General features: G+C 36.7%; 1 protein-coding gene across 4 annotated transcripts in view; it reads left to right on the forward strand.

Moving 5' to 3' along the window:
* Positions 1 to 21,136, forward strand: part of LOC138699599 (cell adhesion molecule Dscam1-like) — a 1,432,092-nt gene that overhangs the window by 1,331,232 nt on the left and 79,724 nt on the right. For all 4 annotated transcript variants that reach the window (XM_069825611.1, XM_069825614.1, XM_069825615.1 and 1 more), the window contains exons 11-16: positions 613 to 894; positions 3,551 to 3,670; positions 4,251 to 4,424; positions 10,082 to 10,369; positions 14,901 to 15,209; positions 16,456 to 16,526. In XM_069825611.1, the coding sequence (XP_069681712.1) occupies positions 613 to 894; positions 3,551 to 3,670; positions 4,251 to 4,424; positions 10,082 to 10,369; positions 14,901 to 15,209; positions 16,456 to 16,526 (1,244 nt within the window). The remainder of the gene's footprint in view (positions 1 to 612; positions 895 to 3,550; positions 3,671 to 4,250; positions 4,425 to 10,081; positions 10,370 to 14,900; positions 15,210 to 16,455; positions 16,527 to 21,136) is intronic.

Here is a 21,136-nt window from a genome sequence, read left to right on the forward strand (position 1 = left end):
AATAATAAATTAATAAATAATAGATAAATAATCAAATAAAAACAAAAAAAAGCATTTCTTTTGTAAATTAGGTATTTATAAGAAAAAAGGCAGAAAAGGGCAACATAAAACTGTGACGTTTCAATCACAAAGGTATAATTCATACAGATTTACTTTCAAATGAAGATAGATTGAACACATTTAGAAAGGCATTCTGCCGAAGTTCCGGTCTCTGCTCATCAGTCATTATGCAACATATTCGATGCAATTGAGATATTTATAAAATACCAAACTTCTGGACGTATTGACATCAAAAAAGCGGTGAAGATGAGCTTGACGAATCCAGTAATTGAATAGGTGATGGCACCTTAGTACTTAATCGAATTTTTAGACGTATTGACGTGGAAAGGCGGTGTAGATGAGCTTGGCAAATTCAATAACTGAGTAGAAGGTTTTCATAACAACACTCCCATAATCACTCTGTTACACTATGCTATATTGCAAGGCCCATAGACCCAGTAGCTAATGTAATCTCACTAGGTATCACTTTTTCAGATTACGGCCTAATAACAAGAACTAAGCATGCCATCGCTTTCTGTTTGTTAAGAGTGCTTGTTATTGTGTTTTTGATAGAGCCACCCCAAATAGCACCGTTCCAGTTCCCCAGCAACCTGCAGGAGGGGATGCGAGCGCAGGTATCTTGCAGTATCATATCAGGGGACTTCCCCATCACAATCACTTGGCGCAAGGACGGGGGACCGCTACCCCAGGAGGCAGACGTCCACGAACAGCAGCACCAGTTCGTCAGCAACCTCATGTTCACGGACTTGGCCGCACGTCACTCGGGGCACTATACCTGCATCGCCAGCAACGCTGCTGCAGTTGCCAACTATACAGCCAAGCTCATCGTCAGAGGTACTGTGGAGCTGACGTCATGAGATATGGAAGTTATGAACTGCTACTGCCTTTTTCGTAGAACTGAGATCTCACATGGTATTACATTTTCTTGTTTAAATGTATAAGTAATGTTTTCTTCAAGAACACAACTTCAATCTTCGATCTCGCTACACACAACACATATATGATTTTCATTGCGTTTTTTAACTTCACATATTAAACTGAGAGATGGAATAACTTCGTAAATGTACACAAGGCAAAAATTATCACGTTTAATGCACTAAATTTTTACAATACCACTCATTGAAGGTCTGTATTGACAAAACATCCCATGTCCATTGAAGTAAATTATTCAGAAGAGCAAGAAAACTACATAGAAGGGTATTCAAATAAATTTTCATTTCATTTATTGTATTCCATAGATCTTACATTAGCATTTAAGCTTTAAATTGTGTAACAAGTCAAGATACAACATTACAATTTTTTTGGCGAGGTGAAGCGAGGTCGAGGCTTGTGGTTGGGGAAAACGTCGGAAAAAAACCAACTAGGGAATCTAACCCAAGCACAAGCGTAGCTCCGGATCAGCAGGCTAGCGAGTCTGCCGATGAGCTACGTTGATGACTCTAGAAAAAATATGCAGTAACCTACATAAGATTTAAAAACACAGGCTTAACAGATATTCTTTTTACAGTATGGTAGCCTATGCAAAACACAACATATGTCACGTAAAAAGTCAAATTCAGTCAAGTTTTGACTTGGTAGGTTTGTCAATTCAGGTCTTCAATTCTTACATACATAAAAATGTGAGTTTGTTACATATTGTTAATTTTATTGAGAGATATCCAGCAGAGGGCTTTTTAAATGGGTGTTACAGTGTTGCCAGTATCCAGAAAGAAAAATAAGCAATCAGTGGCAGGTTATTTTTTTGTTCGTTGAGACTTTTGCTATATCTTGAATAGGTCTATACGCTTTTTGGTAGGTACGCTAAGATAGAAAACTAATTTTGGTAAGGCCGAGCGTCAGTGACATTTTAGGTTTAGTTTGTTCAGGCATTGTATATGTCTTACATATACGCATTTTCGTAGGTACATGAATAGATAGCGAGTTTTCATATGGTCCACGATTAGTAACAGGTTAGATTTCTTTTGTTCATGCATTTGCTTTGCCTTACGAATACATTATTTTTAGTAGATGAACAGACGGACGGATAGGAAGCAATGGCGAAGCTCTTAAGAGGCTTTTGAGAATTAGTCTATCCAAAAAATTGAGTTATTATACCTAGTAACAGTAGGCCTCAAAGTTCGTAATAACGATATATTGTAACACTTGGTATAACTCCGATCCTTCCACATGTTAAGTTCACTGTTGGCAGTCATTCCAGGATCCGAGTGTTCAGTACGAGGCTCGTGGTTACAAGCCTCTGAAGGCATGGCTACGACCTTGACACGTAAACTTGAGGAGGGACCGGGGAGGGGGTATCGATTCGCTACATCTCCGTACTAAACGAGGCAAGCCTTGTATCCTATCGTCACAATAATACATTCATTCAGTCATTTATTTTATTCCATAGATCTTACATGAGCAATGAAGCTTTAAGACGTGGAACAATTCAAATATTTTACAATATTACAATTACAATTTTTACAAATTTTTATAGTTTTATAATTTAGTAATTTTCTACAATTTTTACAATTTTGTGCAATTTTTTACAATATTTTGGCGAGATGTAGTGAGATGAGGTAAGATCCGAGGATTCGCCAAAATATTACCCGGCATTTGCCTTTTGGTTGGGGAAAACCTCGGAAAAACCCAACCAGGTAATCAAATCAAAGGGGGATAATCAAATACGTCGCGCTATATTGGTGTTCTATGGATGGGCTGTGTTGTTGAGCGTTAGTTTAATCAAAAGTGCATGCGTGTGTGTGTTACATATTAATTTTGTGTAAAATGGCTCATACTGAGAGAACATTGAGGTTATTATTATTTATTTGTAGAATTGAAAGAGAAACCGTTTTAGTTGGACGTATGAAACAAAATGTGCTTACAAAGATAGGAGATCGACAGTACTTATTAAAATAGCGAATGGAGGAAGACAAAATAGAAATTTTCAATTTTCGTGGTATAAGAAATATCCATGGCTAACAGGGTACTCTGAGACAAATAAGTTATACTGTTATACCTGTATTCTGTTTGGGGATGAAAATGAGTGGTCATCATCTTCTTGTGGGGTCTATGTAAAAACCATTTTGATAGAAAAGCGAGAAACATCTACTCTATAAAAATATATGAGGTGAGCAGATTTTTTTCAGCCTACCCAGTATTTACACCATAGCTTCGCCACTGATAGGAAGCCAGTTTTTGTTGCAAAATGGTGGTGGATTATGTTATTGTTTGCGAAAACATCGCATAAAATAATCCGTCGGATATATGAGAAACGAAAGTATTCTGGGTGAGTTTATGGCTTTCGCAGTAATCACATCGGTTTCTATAGCTGTGTGCTACAATTTTGAGGTTATTTTCAATTAACTCTATATTTTTTCCCCGCTTGTGATGAGTAGCGGGATCGATGATTCACACAACACAAAACTGCTAAGACTGATATGTCGTGAACATGTCACTGCAATTGCTTAGATACTTTTTTTTTTTAATCTGTTAACTGTGTTTGTTATTCCAGTTGCTCCTACGTGGTTGATTGAGCCCCAAGACATATCGGTCCTGTTCCAGCATCCTGTCTCCCTGCACTGCCAGGCAAATGGATTTCCCACGCCTGCAATAACGTGGATGAAGGCCAAAGGTTCGTATAATGCACGGCATATAAACTCAATCAGCATTATAACCTATAGTAACGCTCGTATTTAGTAGGGGAAATGCGACTGCTCCCTTGCACGGGAGGAAAACGAATAGGCGGTTAATGGCGGCTTACAGTTCCGTACAAATAATGAACCGGCAAGAGGTAATGAGAATATATTACGTTGACGTACCTTTTTGTAACTTATTTATTGTTGTAAAAGATATGTCATCACCGTTGTATCTCGATCATTTATCGATGCGATTTATAGGAATCTGTGAAATGAATGGCGTATTGATGACATTTTCAGTCCTTTCAGTTGTCAATGTTGATAACTCTACTATATTAATTCCCTTGCAATCTAGTCCTCTATTTTCTACTAGCTTATTGCAGCCAAGGTGCTTCACAATATTTCTATTTTCTTCGCTGTTCACGTCTCTGATTGTGAATTCAGAAGTTCCCCACCGTACTAATATATGAATCGTAACATTACATAGATAAGTGGAATATTGCTTCAGCTGGACTGTTAATTAAGTACGTGAAATATCAGATTCTTCTGTGAAAGAACGTGTTTGCGTGTTTCCAGGCGACCAACCCGGAGAATATTCGTCGCTGGAGTCCGGTCCCAGGCTTGTGATCTCCGGAAACGGTTCGGTTCTCATCCGAGCAGTCGACCCGTCACATGAAGGCCACTACACCTGCCAAGCCAGCAACGGCATTGGTTCAGGCCTGAGCAAGGTCATCTTCCTAAGAGTCAATGGTAAGTTGATACTCTCAGCGTGGATCATATCCCCTGACTCTTCCGAGGTACTAACTTTCAGCTACGTGTAGGGCAGCTATCGGAAATTTGTACTCACGATTACATCACTGGACGCAGGTCACGATACATATGATGTAATATCAATCGAGTAGTATACAGCAGTGGTATTCATTCTTTTTTCTTTCGCATAGGCCTACACCAGATACAATTTCTCATTAACTTTGTACCCTCAACTTTTTCGGTGCATAATTGTAGCCTATTTATAAATAATTGCACATAAAATAAATTAAGTTTATTGTTAGTAAAATAACATGTACAAAAATACAATCATAATTCTTTCCTGAATGAGCAAAAGCTCGTGCTCAGGGAGTTATCTAAACACATACTTAACACAAATAAAGATAATTATTTGACACAAAGTGGGTCAAGGAAAGAAAAAAAAATAGGATTAATGAACTTTAAAAAATACAATTTCAATTTTAACATTTTAACTCATACAAATACATATAGATATTAAACCAATATATATTCTTTAAAAATTAAATTCCTAACACTATTTTTTAAATTTCTGATACTAAAATTTTCCAAATTTGGGTATTTTCCAAATTTGGGTATTTTTCAATAATGTTATTATAGAACCTTGGACCGAAGTAGGTACCATGGCTAAGAGCTGTGCTTGTGAAACACTTTGGTTCCTCTAGTCGTATAAAATCGGATCTTTTTTTTTATTTTATTGGGTTATTTTACGACGCCGTATCAACATCTAGGTTATTTAGCGTCTGAATGAAATGAAGGTGATAATGCTGGTGAAATGAGTCCGGGGTCCAGCACCGAAAGTTACCCAGCATTTGCTCGTATTGGGTTGAGGGAAAACCCCGAAAAAAACCTCAACCAGGTAACTTGTCCCGACCAGGATTCGAACCCGGACCACCTGGTTTCGCGGCCAGACGTGCTGACCGTTACTCCACAGGTGTGGACTCGGATCTTTTAGTTTCATATTTATGATGATAAAATTTGAATTTATTATACAAAGTACCTGCGTATATAATGAAGTTGTAAAATAAATTTATTACCATCTATTACATATAATACATATACAGGGTTTATCACATACGACGCAATCGCCTGCCCACATTTCCCATGGCACGTCTACCGCATACGCCTAGCACAGTTGCAGCGTCTCCCCTGAGTTGTGCGTAAACTAAGAAGTAATGTGACTAGATTAAGCTTACCTTTATTTGCAGAATGTGGTCAAAACGACGACCCTCTGCTGACAGAGAAGCCTAGCACCTTTTGAACACGTTACTAAACACTTGACGAATTTGGGCCTCCAAAATCGTTGAAACAACAATCACTGAAATTCTAAACGAGGCAACGATTTTCTCGGACCTCTTTCTAAGGCCGCTTCTATCTCGTCTAATTTTTCCTCGGTTAAAACGCTTGGTTTTCTAGTTTTCTTAATGTTTAACACGGATTCAGTCTCTTTAAATTTTTGTAGTAATCTACATATCGTCGATTTATTGGGAACATGTACGCCGAGAAATTTCTGCATAAAAGCAAACTGACATTCCATATACGACCCTGTTCTTGCATAGTTGAACACAACAAGTACTCTTTGCTCTCTAGTGTATAACATAGTGAACGAAACTACACACAATAAGAATGAACAAACGTGTACTAAATCACACAGCAAACGAAACTGGATGAGACTGAATAATACGCACTGTTTACAGCTAAAGCGCCTGCAATACTAATCTTGTTACGAAAAGGGGGGAGGCCGCCATCTGCGCAATCGGTGAGTGCTGCTTTCCTGCCAAGCTAATGCTTTTCGAGCAATGCCGGAGACCTCGAGTTGCGTTATACGTGAGAAACCCGTGAATATAATATAGGGTGGAAGTGAAATAATCCTGCAGTTTGAAAGATACGATAAGTACACTTAAATGAAAAGCTAACCTATTTTACGGTTTGTGATTAAATGCACGGTTAATTATAAAATTGAGTTGAAAGTTTGAGCAGTCTGGCAACATTGCCGCTAACACCAGTGGTCGAATTGGGCCGGTATGAGCCGGTATGTCATATTGGTAGTAACCTAAGATACCAAAAGTCATACCGGCAGTAAGTATTTTAAATTGACTGTTATTTAGTGAAGCTAAATGAATTACGCTAATTTATAGTGCCGTAATATTCTGTACCTTCTCTTAGATATTTCTTCAGTAGTGCGTGATGTTTTATATAGTACAGTAATTGATTTACAACTCGATCATTGGCTAACACACGCTTCTTTCTTCTCCTAGAACAGATGTAAGAAGTCAACGAACTCAGGTCTGTCTAATTATTAATATTAGAGGACAAAAATTCGCTCCGGCGCCGGGGATCGAACCCGGGTCCTTGGTTCTACGTACCAAGTGCTTTCACCGTTGAGCTACGCCGAAGTCCAATCCACAGCACCGGATCGAACTCCACTCCTCCAGTGTTTTTCCTTTTGTGGTCTGACTCCAAGTTGGGCATGTGTGTTGACATTTTATTAAGTCAACTGCCATTATACAAGGAGCGCACTCAGTTGAATGACTTGGTGGCCGGGATTCCGCAGTAATATGCACAGTAATCTGTACAGAAATATACACTGTTGCTAGAAGAATTTACTAAAGATTATTATTTTTTTGGTCCTACAGAATATATTTATTTGGTCCGCACTTGTGGAGTAACGGACAGCGCGTCTGGCCGCGAAACCAGGTGGCCCGGGTTCGAATCCCGGTCGGGGAAAGTTACCTGGTTGAGGTTTTTCCGGGGTTTTCCCTCAACCCAAACGAGCAAATGCTGGGTAACTTTCGGTGCTGGACCGGCATTATCACCTTCATTTCATTCAGACGCTAAATAACCTGAAATGTTGATACAGCGTCGTAAAATAACCCAATAAAAATATATCTGTTATGGTAACAATTAATATTAGAGGGGAAAAATTCGCTCTGGTGCCAAGAACCCGGGTTCGATCCCCGGCGCCGGAGCGAATTTTTCTCCTCTAATATTGTTACCATAACAAATATATTCTGTTGGACAAAAAAATAATAATCTTTAGTAAATTCAGATCTGTCTGCCTTAGTGAATTACTTCCCAGCTTCCTTTCTGCCTACAATATTGCAATTTGGTTGCTTTGGTCAGTGGCTTCAAATTAGTGGTTTCTAAATTAAATTTACACAAAAACTGTCCACGCTATTGAAATACGCAGAAAGGACTAATTATTCTTTATTATATTTTATATCGCCATGGACAACAATCGCGACCTACTCGCAATTGTTACCGAATAAGAGGATGTTAAACATAAAAACTTTTTTTCTGAAATAACTATGAACTTTCCACCAATATCGTATTACACCTTTTTTTGTTCCATACATACAACACGAGCTATTCGCTCTGAAAATATGGGACTATGTCACTTTCAACCTTTATATAATAATAATAATAATAATAATAATAATAATAATAATAATAATAATAATAATCAGCGCTTTTTTCAGCCAGAATGGTCCGGAACGCGTTCCGGTAAACTTTTGCCATTACAAATTCCAACGAGATATATTTTATAAACGAAATTGAAAATTAAAATTGCCGCCACTGCCGAGTCCAAGAGTTTACATTTTCTCATTATTATCGTTGGTATAAAAGTAACTCATGCAATCTAGTGTTGTCATCTTCCGTTATTGATCCTGAAACTGTAGCTCGAAATCGCAAAATTTCCGTTATGCTTAAAATCGATGAGCTCCGTTTGGAACTTACTGTAATATAATAATATTTTTAAACCTACGTTTTTGTTGTATAATGTGATCGAGTGATAGAGTTCCGGTAAACTTTTTTCCAGAAAAAAAAACACTGATAATAATAATAATAATAATAATAATAATAATAATAATAATAATAATAATATTTACTTCGGAATATGTATTATATAGGCATATATATATATATATATATATATATATATATATATATATATATATGCCTGTCTTTCGCGTGTTAAATATTACAGTACCAGGTTAACTAATTTCAGCCTGTTATTAGCCATCTTCAGAACTGGTTGGTGCTGGTCTTGGCGCCTTTTGTTTCTTTTCCTGTGGGGTTTTGTTTGTGTAGTGTAATGTGGAGTCAGAGGAAACACAAACAAAACGCGCCAGGACCAGCACCAACCAGTTCTGAAGATGGCCAATAACAGGCTGAGACTAGTTAACTGGGTTCTGTAATATTTAACACGCGAAAGATATATAACACATATTATGAAGTGATATAGTGTTAAAAGTTGTGTAATCAAGATGTATAATAATATTTAGTCCTGTTTTATGCTGATGAGTGACATCACACTCGCTGATGTCAGGAGGTAATTCTGAAGTCTCCGGGACAGTGATTGTATTGAAGAAAAGTATCACCGTATCAGGGGCGTATATTGCGGGTGTTCAAGGTGTGCGCTGGACACCCTGTAAATTCGGTAATCTCATTTTTTATTTTAAGTTGTTTTATATAATGCAACAATAATTTTAATTTATCACAATTTAAATGCGTGGTAATCTCATTGGAAGTTGACGTATATAGTTCAAGACTAATTTTAATTTATTACCATTTAAATATTTTAAATGCCTACTGGTTGAATGTGCACACATCCCCAGAACGGCTTACATTTCATAACGTAGGCTACGCTCTGCCTGACGAAGTGGGATGAGGTCTGGTCTGGTTGTCCAGCCCAGACAAAAGAACATCCCCTGTTGAGAGTTACTGCTACAATTCTCTGCGCGCGCACGGTGGCATGGTGGGGATACTCGCTTCTCTCAAGCTCGCAGGTCGTCCTGTATACAGGCAGCTCAACTTGTCAATTGTAGCGTTACAAAATATTGTGTTTGACGTGTGTGTTTACTGTTTGTGTGAGTGAATTTACTGTGTTTAGGTTTTACTACGGTTCATAGCTGTGTGCCAGCGCAGGTGAACAATTTAAGTTACTTATTTAATGATAATAGCACTTGTAAAAGATCTTTTGCAAAAGTCATTCTCTTCTCGCCCAATAGGAGAGAAATTACATATAGTGAATAAGGATAGACCTACCCCGCCACTTCCGAATTTAGTGCAACAATATAAAACAAAAAGCGAACAATACACTAGACATTTTTCTATTTCACAATACGGAAATGTAGAATAGTTAGCGGGTTGTGGAACTTCAAACAGGTTATTTTGCTGGCCATGGTTATTGTTTGATCATGAATAATGCAATTTTGAATAACGTTATTTGTAGTTGCATCCTTTCTCCGGCATTTACAGGGCAGTCATTGAAACAAGGTGATTAATTTTTAAGAAGTTGTGGTGCGAGTACTTTGAATAATATTTAAATGTCATTTTCTTTTAATTTTATGTCATTTTTCCTTTAGTTTAAAGGCATTTTAATGATCATTTTAAGTAGATTTTTAGGTCATCAACATCTGCCCCATAGTTATTAAATATAAATAATACTAAATTATATATGAAAAATGGCAGTTAATGTTGACCCGATATTTCACTTAAGTCTATAATAATTGTGCGAGCTAGACCAACTATATATTTTTAACAGAACACCCAAACTCCAGGTTCAGCATACGCCACTGCACCGTATACATATTTGAAACATTCTGTTTCCATCACAGTGCCAGCACACTTCAGATCCAGAGCTGTGAACCAAAGCGGCGTGGCGGGAGAAGGACTGGTGTTGGTCTGCGAGGCAGAGGGTGACTTACCACTGCACGTGGCGTGGTCGGCATCTCACCGACCCCTCAACCCCAGCCACACACAGATCATGGAGAGACAGACGCCGCACGGGGTCACAGCAGAACTGCACCTAGAGTCCTTAACACGTAGGGACGCTGGACCCTATCGCTGCTCAGCATCCAACGACTTCGGGCAGGACGAGATGATCGTCTACCTCACAGTGAAAGGTGAGTCTCATGCGTAATTTACCATTGTCTGTCGAAAATGACTACAGTCCTTGATGTAGAATAAATGCATGCAAGTATTACAGTTAATATGACAAGTTGTCGGCTCTACTGTCTTCATCAGATAGGTGCAAGGAAGTAGTTCCACTAACATCTGCATAGAATGTGCAGTGACGAACGTAGAAGGATGAAGAGGGTGAGATATGCCAGGGATTCAGAATCTCGAAGGCTGATTATTTTGTGGGCACAAGTAAGATCCCCCAAGAAACCGTGTTTCACGAAGAGTCAAGGTTCTCCAGCTGTATTTATTGCAGTATGTTGTTGTTGTTGTTTTCTAATGCCAGGCATTTGACAATAAAGTCATTTGACCTCTTGCATTCCAACATTTTTCAAAGATATTATCATGGTCAGCCACTGAAGCACAGATTTTGAGGTGTTCCGAATCCATTTCTTAGTTGGTTAAATGGTAAGTTGTAGCCGATTTAAGTGAACACCATATTTTAACGTTTTGGTGGCTACTTCATTCACACACAACCCCCAGAATGACTGGAGGACCACACTTGCTGTTGGTCAACGGGTCCATTGGACCTAGCTGGGAGAATTGTTGATCACCGCTTTCCCTCCTTAAGCCACTGGAGGACGATTTTCGTGTCATAGCTGGTCAGCACTAGGAACAGAAAAGTAGAAAGAGGAGGAAGGAAAGTGAAATGAATTCCTAGGCCTCGAATGCTCTAATGCCGTCAGGGTCGGAGAAAGTAAGAGGACTGGATAGGAAAGGATTAAGAGGGAATTAGATATTGAATAGAGGAAAATTATACCAAATTCAGTCATTAACTCATCAAGCTGACCAGTGCTAATTGATGAGTAGCCCCTCTCTTCAATTCAGCTCGTAAATTATTTCGAAATGATGGATACATTTCTCCCTACAGCAGTATTGGGTTACAAGTCCGCATGCGACTAGTTATGAATATATAGTCTATATATATCATTTTAATGTACCGAAGTACATATGAAGTTTCCTTGCAGATATTCTGCGTCATCGTACGATGAAAGAATTGTGGAACGGAGAAAAATTCTGTCCGGCACCGGGATTTGAACCCGGGTTTTCAGCTCTACGTCCTAATGCTTTATCCACTAAGCCACACCGGATTTTATCGTAGTTATGAATAGATTAAAGTAAAAAAATTGTCATAATTCTATACTATAGATACAGTTACTGTCCCGCGCCGTGGCGTCGTGGTCTAGGGTATCCTGCCTAGGGCTCGCGTTACGGAATGCGCACTGGTTCAAGTCCTCATGGGAGAAGAAATTTTCTCATGAAATTTCGGCCAGTGTATGGGACCGGTGCCCACCCAGCATCGTGATGTACTTGGGGAGCTACGATAGGTAGCGAAATCCGGTTGAAAAAGCCAGCTATAACGGCTGGGTGGATCATCGTGCTAACCACACGATACCTCATTCTGATTAGATGATCGTCCACCTCTGCTTCGGCATGTGGGCATGAGGCCAGCGGCCGGCTGGTCGGTCTAGGCCCTTCATGGGCTGTAGCGCTACGGATTATTATTATATACAATTACTAATCATGATTTATTATTATTATTATTATTATTATTACATATATAAAATGAGACTTAAATATGTTCACAATAAGAAAATTTCGAATATATTTTAATAGGCCAAAACTCATCGTTATTCGGGTAACGCGTTACGACATTTGCATGTCGAAATTTTTTACTTCGTAACAAAGTGCAGTCGTATATTTTTAGTAGGCTATCTTATGACGCTGTATCAACATCTCAGGTTACTTAGTGTCTGAAGTCTTATATCAAATGAGCACCGTCCGATGGGAATACTTGTGTTCAAGGGGTTAGGTACTCTGTGCCAGTTTCTAATATAACCGAATACTATCCATGACATAAGGTGCACTGGAAAGTTTTACTGGTCTGATGTAAAAATAGACTTAGAAGGCTGTGTATAACATGTGCAGATAGGTATCACTTGTAGATATTGCAGCCTCAATGGTTGTTTAAAAGTTTTTGATATTGGAGAGAAAATTTGTTAAGCTTCGTTTGCGAAATACTAAGGTCATTATAACAGAAATAATTCTGTGGCCGGGAGGAAAAAGATCTTAAGTCAATTTTTTTTGTAAAAATGAGATTTTTATGTATTCTGAAAGCGGAAACAATTCTCTACAATCGTCGACCTGGTTGGCGAGTTACTATAGCGCTGGCCTTCTATGCCCAAGTTTGCGGGTTCGATCCCGGGCCAGGTCGATGGCATTTAAGTGTGCTTAAATGCGACAGCCTCATGTCAGTAGATTTACTGGCATGTAAAAGAACTCCTGCGGGACAAAATTCCGGCACGTTCGGCGACGCTGATGTAACCTCTGCAGTTGCGAGCGTCGTTAAATAAAACATAAAATTAAATTCTTTACAATCTGGTAAAACGGCTAAAGTCAAATTAGACTCCTGACTGGATTTATAGAGAGTTACCAAATGGCCTAAGTACTTTTTGAGTCGAGCACATACAGAATAAAGGACTTAAGAATATTTAATACTTTATTCCTTACAAACCATCACATGTTTACTTTCCATGCGTCCCTATTAAAAAGGTCTAACTTGTATTTTAGCCAATTTATGACATACTGATACCCTTTCCTTTTAAAACTTTAAGCACCAGGGTAAACAGTCCTATAATTGCTTAAGACCCATTTTGGATTCCTAATAATTTACACCTCTCATTTGTTTTGACACGAAAAAGGTCTAATGTTTAAATAGTCCCTTCTAATCGGTTTGGGTTCTAGTCTTAAAAAGGGCTTAAGTGCGGCTATTTTTGGAAATAATCAAGAAAACTGTTAAAGGAGCAACATTACCTATTTTATAAGAAATATAAACAAATAATATCCAGGAAAAACATCTTAATTAAGAAAGACTATACAATTGACACCAATTTCAATCTTTCTACTGTGCTCCTGAAAAGTATAAAATTTTTACTCAAGACCTTTTTCCTCCCGGCCACAGAATTCATCTATCAGATTTGAGGTAAGTAGGTATATTTATGTAATGAAATAATTATAAAATGCAATTATAATCATTATTATTACCTTATACATGGGATTTATTGTATTTAAAAATATCTCCGTTAATATGCAGGTTGCGGTAACTTTGTGTCAAACTTTTTTTTCAATAAGTGTATAAAAATCCGTTACCCAATCTTTATTTAATTATTAGCCCCTTATTAAAAGGCAATGATTTTTTTTCGTATGTTTGAGATCAAGTGTACAATCTCAAATAAAAAAATATTAACGCTTTATTTAACGTTATGTTTTATGTTTCTTAGAAATACACATTTATTTGAGATTTTTTTCTATTTATATCACCATAGATAATATCTGATAATAGGACCAAACATGTTCATAACTACGATACTGTTTTGTTTTATCTTTTTGCATCAATTAAACATCTCTAATGTTACTTATTTCAATGACGTATGTTGTTCAAAGTGAATATGAACGTGAACATGAAAATTTTTTATTTGCAATAAACCGAGAACGTAGACGACTATGCATATCGATATGCATGTCAATAACGATATGTAAAGTCGATATTACGCATTCTGATGTTATTTGTGTATAATTGACCAATGGCGTTCTCTCATGAGTACAAGGCAGCCAACATAAACACAGGTTAACCAACTTCAAAATTTCAACGGTACTATAAATATGCCCATGCAACTGCAGAGGTTATATCAGCGTCGCCGGATGTGCCGGAATTTTGTCCCGCAGGAGTTCTTTTACATGCCAGTAAACCTACTGACATGAGCCTGTCGCATTTAAGCACACTTAAATGCCATCGACCTGGCCCGGAATCGAACCCGCAACCTTGGGCATAGAAGGCCAGCGCTATACCAACTCGCCAACCAAGTCGACTTTAAAGTCTGCCATAACGTAAAATAATTAGAGAAGAAACATTTGTAATAGAACAAAAATGAACACAACAGTAGTTATTGAATTGAAGCATGAATATGTAGTGTGTAATACAACCAATACAGTAATAAAATATGATTCACTTACGATCGGTGTTCAAAGATGCAGCTATTGAAAGCCACGTATTCTCCTTCATTTTCTCATCTTTATACGAGGCGCGCCGCTTATCGTAAACGCGAGGATTTTCCTCAACACTCAGTATTAGAATCTCATCAAATAAAACTTGCTCCATGATGCACAGCACAGAACAAAATAATCCATAGGTTATGTCACGGTCTTCTTGCTACAAAATATACGACAAAATAGCTTTTAGATGGCAATAGAATGAAACTAGTGGGCTATGATCGGAAACGTGAACGCCAAAGTTGAAACTTGGCCAACTCTCCGTTCCCGATCCCAGGCTCCGGCAAGTTTTTCGTTAATTGTGAATGCTCACATTTAAATGTACGCATTTTAACAATTTCGCCGTTTTCGTTTTCGTTCCGATTCTCGTTTCCGGTTTATTGTGAACCAGTCTTAACTCCATGTTTTATGTTGTGCTTGTTTCAGAGCCTCCGGAGGCTCCAGGACGGGTAGAAGTACAAGAGGTGGGTAGTCGGTGGGTGAGTGTATCGTGGGGGGCCCCATACTCGGGTCACGCGCCCATTTCTCACTACGTTGTCCAGTTCCGTGAAGAGGAGCCCACGCTAGGCGGGGGCATGAGCTCCTGGAACAACGTGACCGTGGGGGGCAGCATCCGCAAGGCCCGCCTCGGGGCCCTCCGACCCGCCACATCCTACAGGCTGAGGCTTCTGGCTGTCAACGAGGTGGGGGCGGGGCCCCCCAGTGAGGCCACACTTGCTCTCACGTTGCAGGAAGGTGAGGCTTGAAAATAGTGTGAAAATGTTCACATACGGTATTTTGTTACTGAAAAGAATGCTTGTTGACATAGATTTTTTTCGTTTTGCACTGTGAAAAGGCATACTTTATTACTTTTACCTATGTCAGGAAATTTCAGCAAAATTTCCTAATATAGAAATTCTGCGCTGTAGGGAAGATGATTCCTGTAGTGTAAAAGCAAAATATCTGAAATCATATTCGCATAGATGTTTCAAATTGTTTGTGCTGTAAAAGGGACCTTTTGGCTATTGAATGAACTTAGAATGGTTATTGTGTACTGTATTGTAAGCTAGAAATTAAGTTTTAAATGTATTTTTGGATCCATTCAATTGGTACACTTCTTTTAAAAATTATTTAACTTACGGTTGTGAATTTTAAGAACATGTTGAACCGATAAGTTATGTATATAAATAATTTATTATGTAAAATCCTTCATTATTTATATAGGATTGTGAAATTTTCGGGGCATGTCAATAATAATAATAATAATAATAATAATAATAATAATAATAATATTACTACTATCACTACTACAGTACTACTACTACATACAGTATATGTCTTAATGATGGTGTTATTTTGAAATGTCTCAAAAGTTTCTGATTTGTATTCATTTTTCAAGACGAGAAAAGTAATTTTTAAAGGATGAATTTTCATTTGACCCTAGTAAAAAGTAGTGAACATGTTAAAATGATATAAATGATGATGTTTTACTTTAGTGTCTTCTGATAATAAGTGGTTGAAATTTCATTATCATCGAAACTAAAGAAAATAAATGACGTGCATCAATGTACAGTGCTATAATAGTAAAGTGAAAAAAAAACCTTTGACATTAATTATTATTAAATTGTAATAATAATAATAATAATAATAATAATAATAATAATAATAATAATAATAATAATAATATATTATATAATATATTATTATTATTATTATTATTATTATTATTATTATTATTATTATTATTATTTATGTCTAGCATACAATCCAGTATATAACAACTATTCTAAGTTCCTTTATTCAGCGCAAAATTTTTCAAAAAGCTCCGGTCTTTAGGATGAAATCCATAGCAAACTTATTTCAAGCATTTTTTTTTTCTCATTTTTCATACACCATAATACTCCTCTTCCCAGAAATGCACTATTATGAAACTACGGAGTGACGAAATATTGCGAAATATTTGGTACGCAAATAACAATAGTATCTTTCTTTATTCCAATAGCGCCCAGTGGTCCACCCATCGACGTGACTGTAGAGGCCACGAGTCCGGAATCGCTGGTAGTGAAGTGGAAGGTCAGTATTCTTATTAATAATAATAATAATAATAATAATAATAATAATAATAATAATAACACATATATAAGTGTTCTGTCCCAGGGCTAGTCTTTCACTGCAAACCCAGCATTCTTCAATCTTTCCTATTTTCTGCCTTCCTCGAGTCTCCGCAATGATCCATATACAGAGACATTATTATGACGTGAGGCGAGAAAACGGCGGGTTACTGGCGGCCAGCTCACTGCGCGGACTGTTAGAGTGCGGCGTAGTAGATCTTCAGTCGCCATATGGCATTTGCTGTAGTCACAAGTCGTGTTACAAAAGTCTTGATTCTACAAGTACAAAATTAGTGTATAAAGTTTAGTGATTATTTGTATTTAGGTAATGCCTACCAACAAATATTCATTTCATGAACGTGTGTATATGTACAATACGTACATAAAAGGCAGAAGATTGTGTGCGAAAACGAACGTAAAATTTCGAATAAAGCTGCAGAATGTTGTTCATTCGTTTATCAAATGATGTAGGCAGAAGGTCGTGTGCGAAAACAAGACGTAAAGTTCGAATAAAGTTGCAGAGTGTTGTTCATTTGTTTATCAAATGATGTAGGCAGAAGGTCGTAAAGTTCGAATAAAGTTGCAGAGTATTGTTCATTCGTTTATCAGAAGTTATCAGTTATGTGTGGCGGCAAATGGGAGCCATTTTCAGCAACGACTGTGAGCATGGTAAGTCCAAATTATTGTTTATTGTTAGTACTGTTATGTATTGTAGAAGTGCCGGATAATGGTTGTGCGCTCGTTGGAAACCACGCTAGCAGTGGGCCACGAGTCACCCGCCGTTTTCTCGTTTTACGTCATCATAATAATATCAGTATATCTTAATGTCGTCTATCATCTGATATTTTCTTCTGCCCCGAACTTTTCTACCGTTCACCATTCCTTCCAGTGGATAATAATAATAATAATAATAATAATAATAATAATAATAATAATAATAGGCCTAATAATAATAACAACAATAATAATCATAATCATAATCATCATCATTATCATAATATCATAAGTCGGTGCATAAATTCGTGGCTTTTTTGTTTATCACAACACTGGGTTGTTAGGAGATTGATTATCTTTTGTCAAAATAATAAATATAAATAATACATGCAAATAATACATGGAAATACTTACTTACTTACTTACTTACAAATGGCTTTTAAGGAACCCGAAGGTTCATTGCCGCCCTCACATAAGCCCGCCATCGGTCCCTATCCTGCGCAAGATTAAGCCAGTCTCTATCATCATATCCCACCTCCCTCAAATCCATTTTAATATTATCCTCCCATCTACGTCTCGGCCTCCCTAAAGGTCTTTTTCCCTCCGGTCTCCCAACTAACACTCTATATGCATTTCTGGATTCGCCCATACGTGCTACATGCCCTGCCCATCTCAAACGTCTGGATTTCAAGTTCCTAATTATGTCAGGTGAAGAATACAATGCGTGCAGTTCTGTGTTGTGTAACTTTCTCCATTCTCCTGTAACTTCATCCCGCTTAGCCCCAAATATTTTCCTAAGCACCTTATTCTCAAACACCCTTAACCTATGTTCCTCTCTCAGAGTGAGAGTCCAAGTTTCACAGCCATATAGAAGAACCGGTAATATAACTGTTTTATAAATTCTAACTTTCAGATTTTTGGACAGCAGACTGGATGATAAGAGCTTCTCAACCGAATAATAACACGCATTTCCCATATTTATTCTGCGTTTAATTTCCTCCCGAGTGTCATTTATATTTGTTACTGTTGCTCCAAGATATTTGAATTTTTCCACCTCTTCGAAGGATAAATCTCCAATATTTATATTTCCATTTCGTACAATATTCCCGTCACGAGACATAATCATATACTTTGTCTTTTCGGGATTTACTTCCAAACCGATCGCTTTACTTGCTTCAAGTAAAATTTCCGTGTTTTCCCTAACCGTTTGTGTATTTTCTCCTAACATATTCACGTCATCTGCATAGACAAGAAGCTGATGTAGCCCGTTCAATTCCAAACCCTGCCTGTTATCCTGAACTTTCCTAATGGCATATTCTAAAGCGAAGTTAAAAAGTAAAGGTGATAGTGCATCTCCCTGCTTTAGCCCGCAGTGAATTGGAAAAGCATCAGATAGAAACTGACCTATACGGACTCTGCTGTATGTTTCACTGAGACACATTTTAATTAATCGAACTAGTTTCTTGGGAATACCAAATTCAATAAGAATATCATATAATACTTCCCTCTTAACCGAGTCATAAGCCTTTTTGAAATCTATGAATAACTGATGTACTGTACCCTTATACTCCCATTTTTTCTCCATTATCTGCCGAATACAAAAAATCTGATCAATATTCGATCTATTACGCCGAAAACCGCACTGATGATCCCCAATAATTTCATCTACGTACGGAGTTAATCTCCTCAAAAGAATATTGGACAAAATTTTGTACGACGTCAACAAAAGTGATATTCCTCGAAAGTTACCACAGTTGGTTTTGTCCCCCTTTTTAAAAATAGGTACAATTATGGACTCCTTCCATTGTTCTGGTACAATTTCCTTTTCCCAAATAGCAAGTACAAGTTTATAAATTTCGCTATATAATGCACTTCCACCCTCTTGTATTAATTCTGCTGGAATTTGATCGATACCTGGAGACTTGTACTTTTTCAGATTTTCTATCGCAATTTCGACTTCTGAAAGCGTGGGTTCGGGTATAAATGGCTCAGCAGTTTGTATTTCAATTTCGTCCCGATCATTTCTATTTGGCCTATGTACATTTAGTAGTTGCGCAAAATAGTTTTTCCATCTGTTTAGGATTGATGGAGAGTCTGCAAGCAAGTCACCATTCTCATCCTTGATCACGTTTACCCTTGGCTGATATCCGTTCTTAAATTCCTTTATACCCTTATATAAATCTCGAATGTTTTTATTCTTACTATTTGTTTCTACCTCATTCAGTTTTTCCTTCAAGTAACCTCTCTTTTTATTCCTAAGTGTACGACTTGCTTCCCGTCTTTCATTGAAATAATTATCTCTCTTCTCCTCAACTGGATCCTGTAAGAATTTCAATTTTGCCTGTTTCCTTCTTTCTACTACCATGCAACAATCTTCATCAAACCACGGTTTCTTTTTCTTAGTTTCATAATAACCTATGCTCTGCTCAGCTGCAATTTTGATACTATCTCTGATATTTTCCCACACGCTATTAACATCTAATTCTTTCTCAACTTCGTCGGAACTTTCTAAAGTGGCAAACCTATTCGAAATTTCGACCTGATAATTTTGCTTAGCTTCCTCGTCCTTTAATTTCAAAATATTGAATTTAGTAATATTAACTTGTTGCTCTACTCGCTTGGCTACTGATAATCTTTCTCTTAATTCTCCAATCACCAAATAATGGTCAGAATTACAGTCTGCACCCCTGAAAGTTCGAATATCTACTATACTAGTATGTCTCCGTTTATCTATCAAGATGTGATCTATTTGGTTGTGTGTCAATCCATCTGGAGAAGTCCAAGTATATTTATGTATATCCTTATGGGGGGTTCCAAGTGCCAAATCTCAAAACCTTATTCCTTTGCTGTGGTCGTGCCAGAGAATCAGTCCTATTCCGAGGCTTACTGTAGGAATTCGTAACAAGCTGTTTTTTACGGTGATGGGTTGTTAGCCCTTCGCCCAACCCCCAAGCTGGAGGACCACCCCTTATCGGCTGTCCACGACTGCTTATTCAATATATTCGCAGCTACCCTCCATATCTGGAGGCCGTCTCCTCTATCCGCAACCTGAGGACGCGCCATGCCGTGGTGATAGGGACCCACCATACATGGAAATACTAAATGAAAATAAGAACTATAAATAATAAATAAAAATACTAAATGAAAATAATAAATGTAAATAATAAGTAAAAAATACTAAATGAAAATAATAAATGCAAATAATAATAAAAATACTGTACTAAATGAAAATAATAAATGTAAATAATAAGTAAAAATACTAAATGGAAATAATAAAATAAAATATTAAATGTAAATAATATGTAAAAATACTAAATGAGAATAATAAATGCAAATGATAAATGTAAATAATAAATAAAAATGCTAAATGAAAATAATAAATGTATATAGTAAATTAAAATAATAAATGTAAATAATAAGTAAAAGCACTAAAAGAAAATAATATATGTAAATAATAAATGAAAATAATAAATGTAAATAAGAAGTAAAAATGCTAAATTAAAATAATAAATGTAAATAAATTAAAATAATAAATGAAAATAAGAAGCAAAAATACTAAATTCAAATAATACATGGAAATACTAAATAAAAATAAGAACTATAAATAATAAATAAAAATCCTAAATAAAAATAATAAATGTAAATAATAAGCAAAAATACTAAATTCAAATAATACATGGAAATACTAAATAAAAATAAGAACTATAAATAATAAATAAAAATCCTAAGTAAAAATAATAAATGTAAATAATAAGTAAAAAATATTAAATGAAAATAACAAATGTAAATAATAAGTAAAAATACTAAGTGTAAATAATAAAAGAAAATATTAAATATAAATAATATGTAAAAATACTA

The sequence above is a fragment of the Periplaneta americana genome, chromosome 5, assembly GCF_040183065.1.
Source record: "Periplaneta americana isolate PAMFEO1 chromosome 5, P.americana_PAMFEO1_priV1, whole genome shotgun sequence".
In the NCBI taxonomy this organism is placed as follows: Eukaryota; Metazoa; Arthropoda; class Insecta; order Blattodea; family Blattidae; genus Periplaneta; species Periplaneta americana.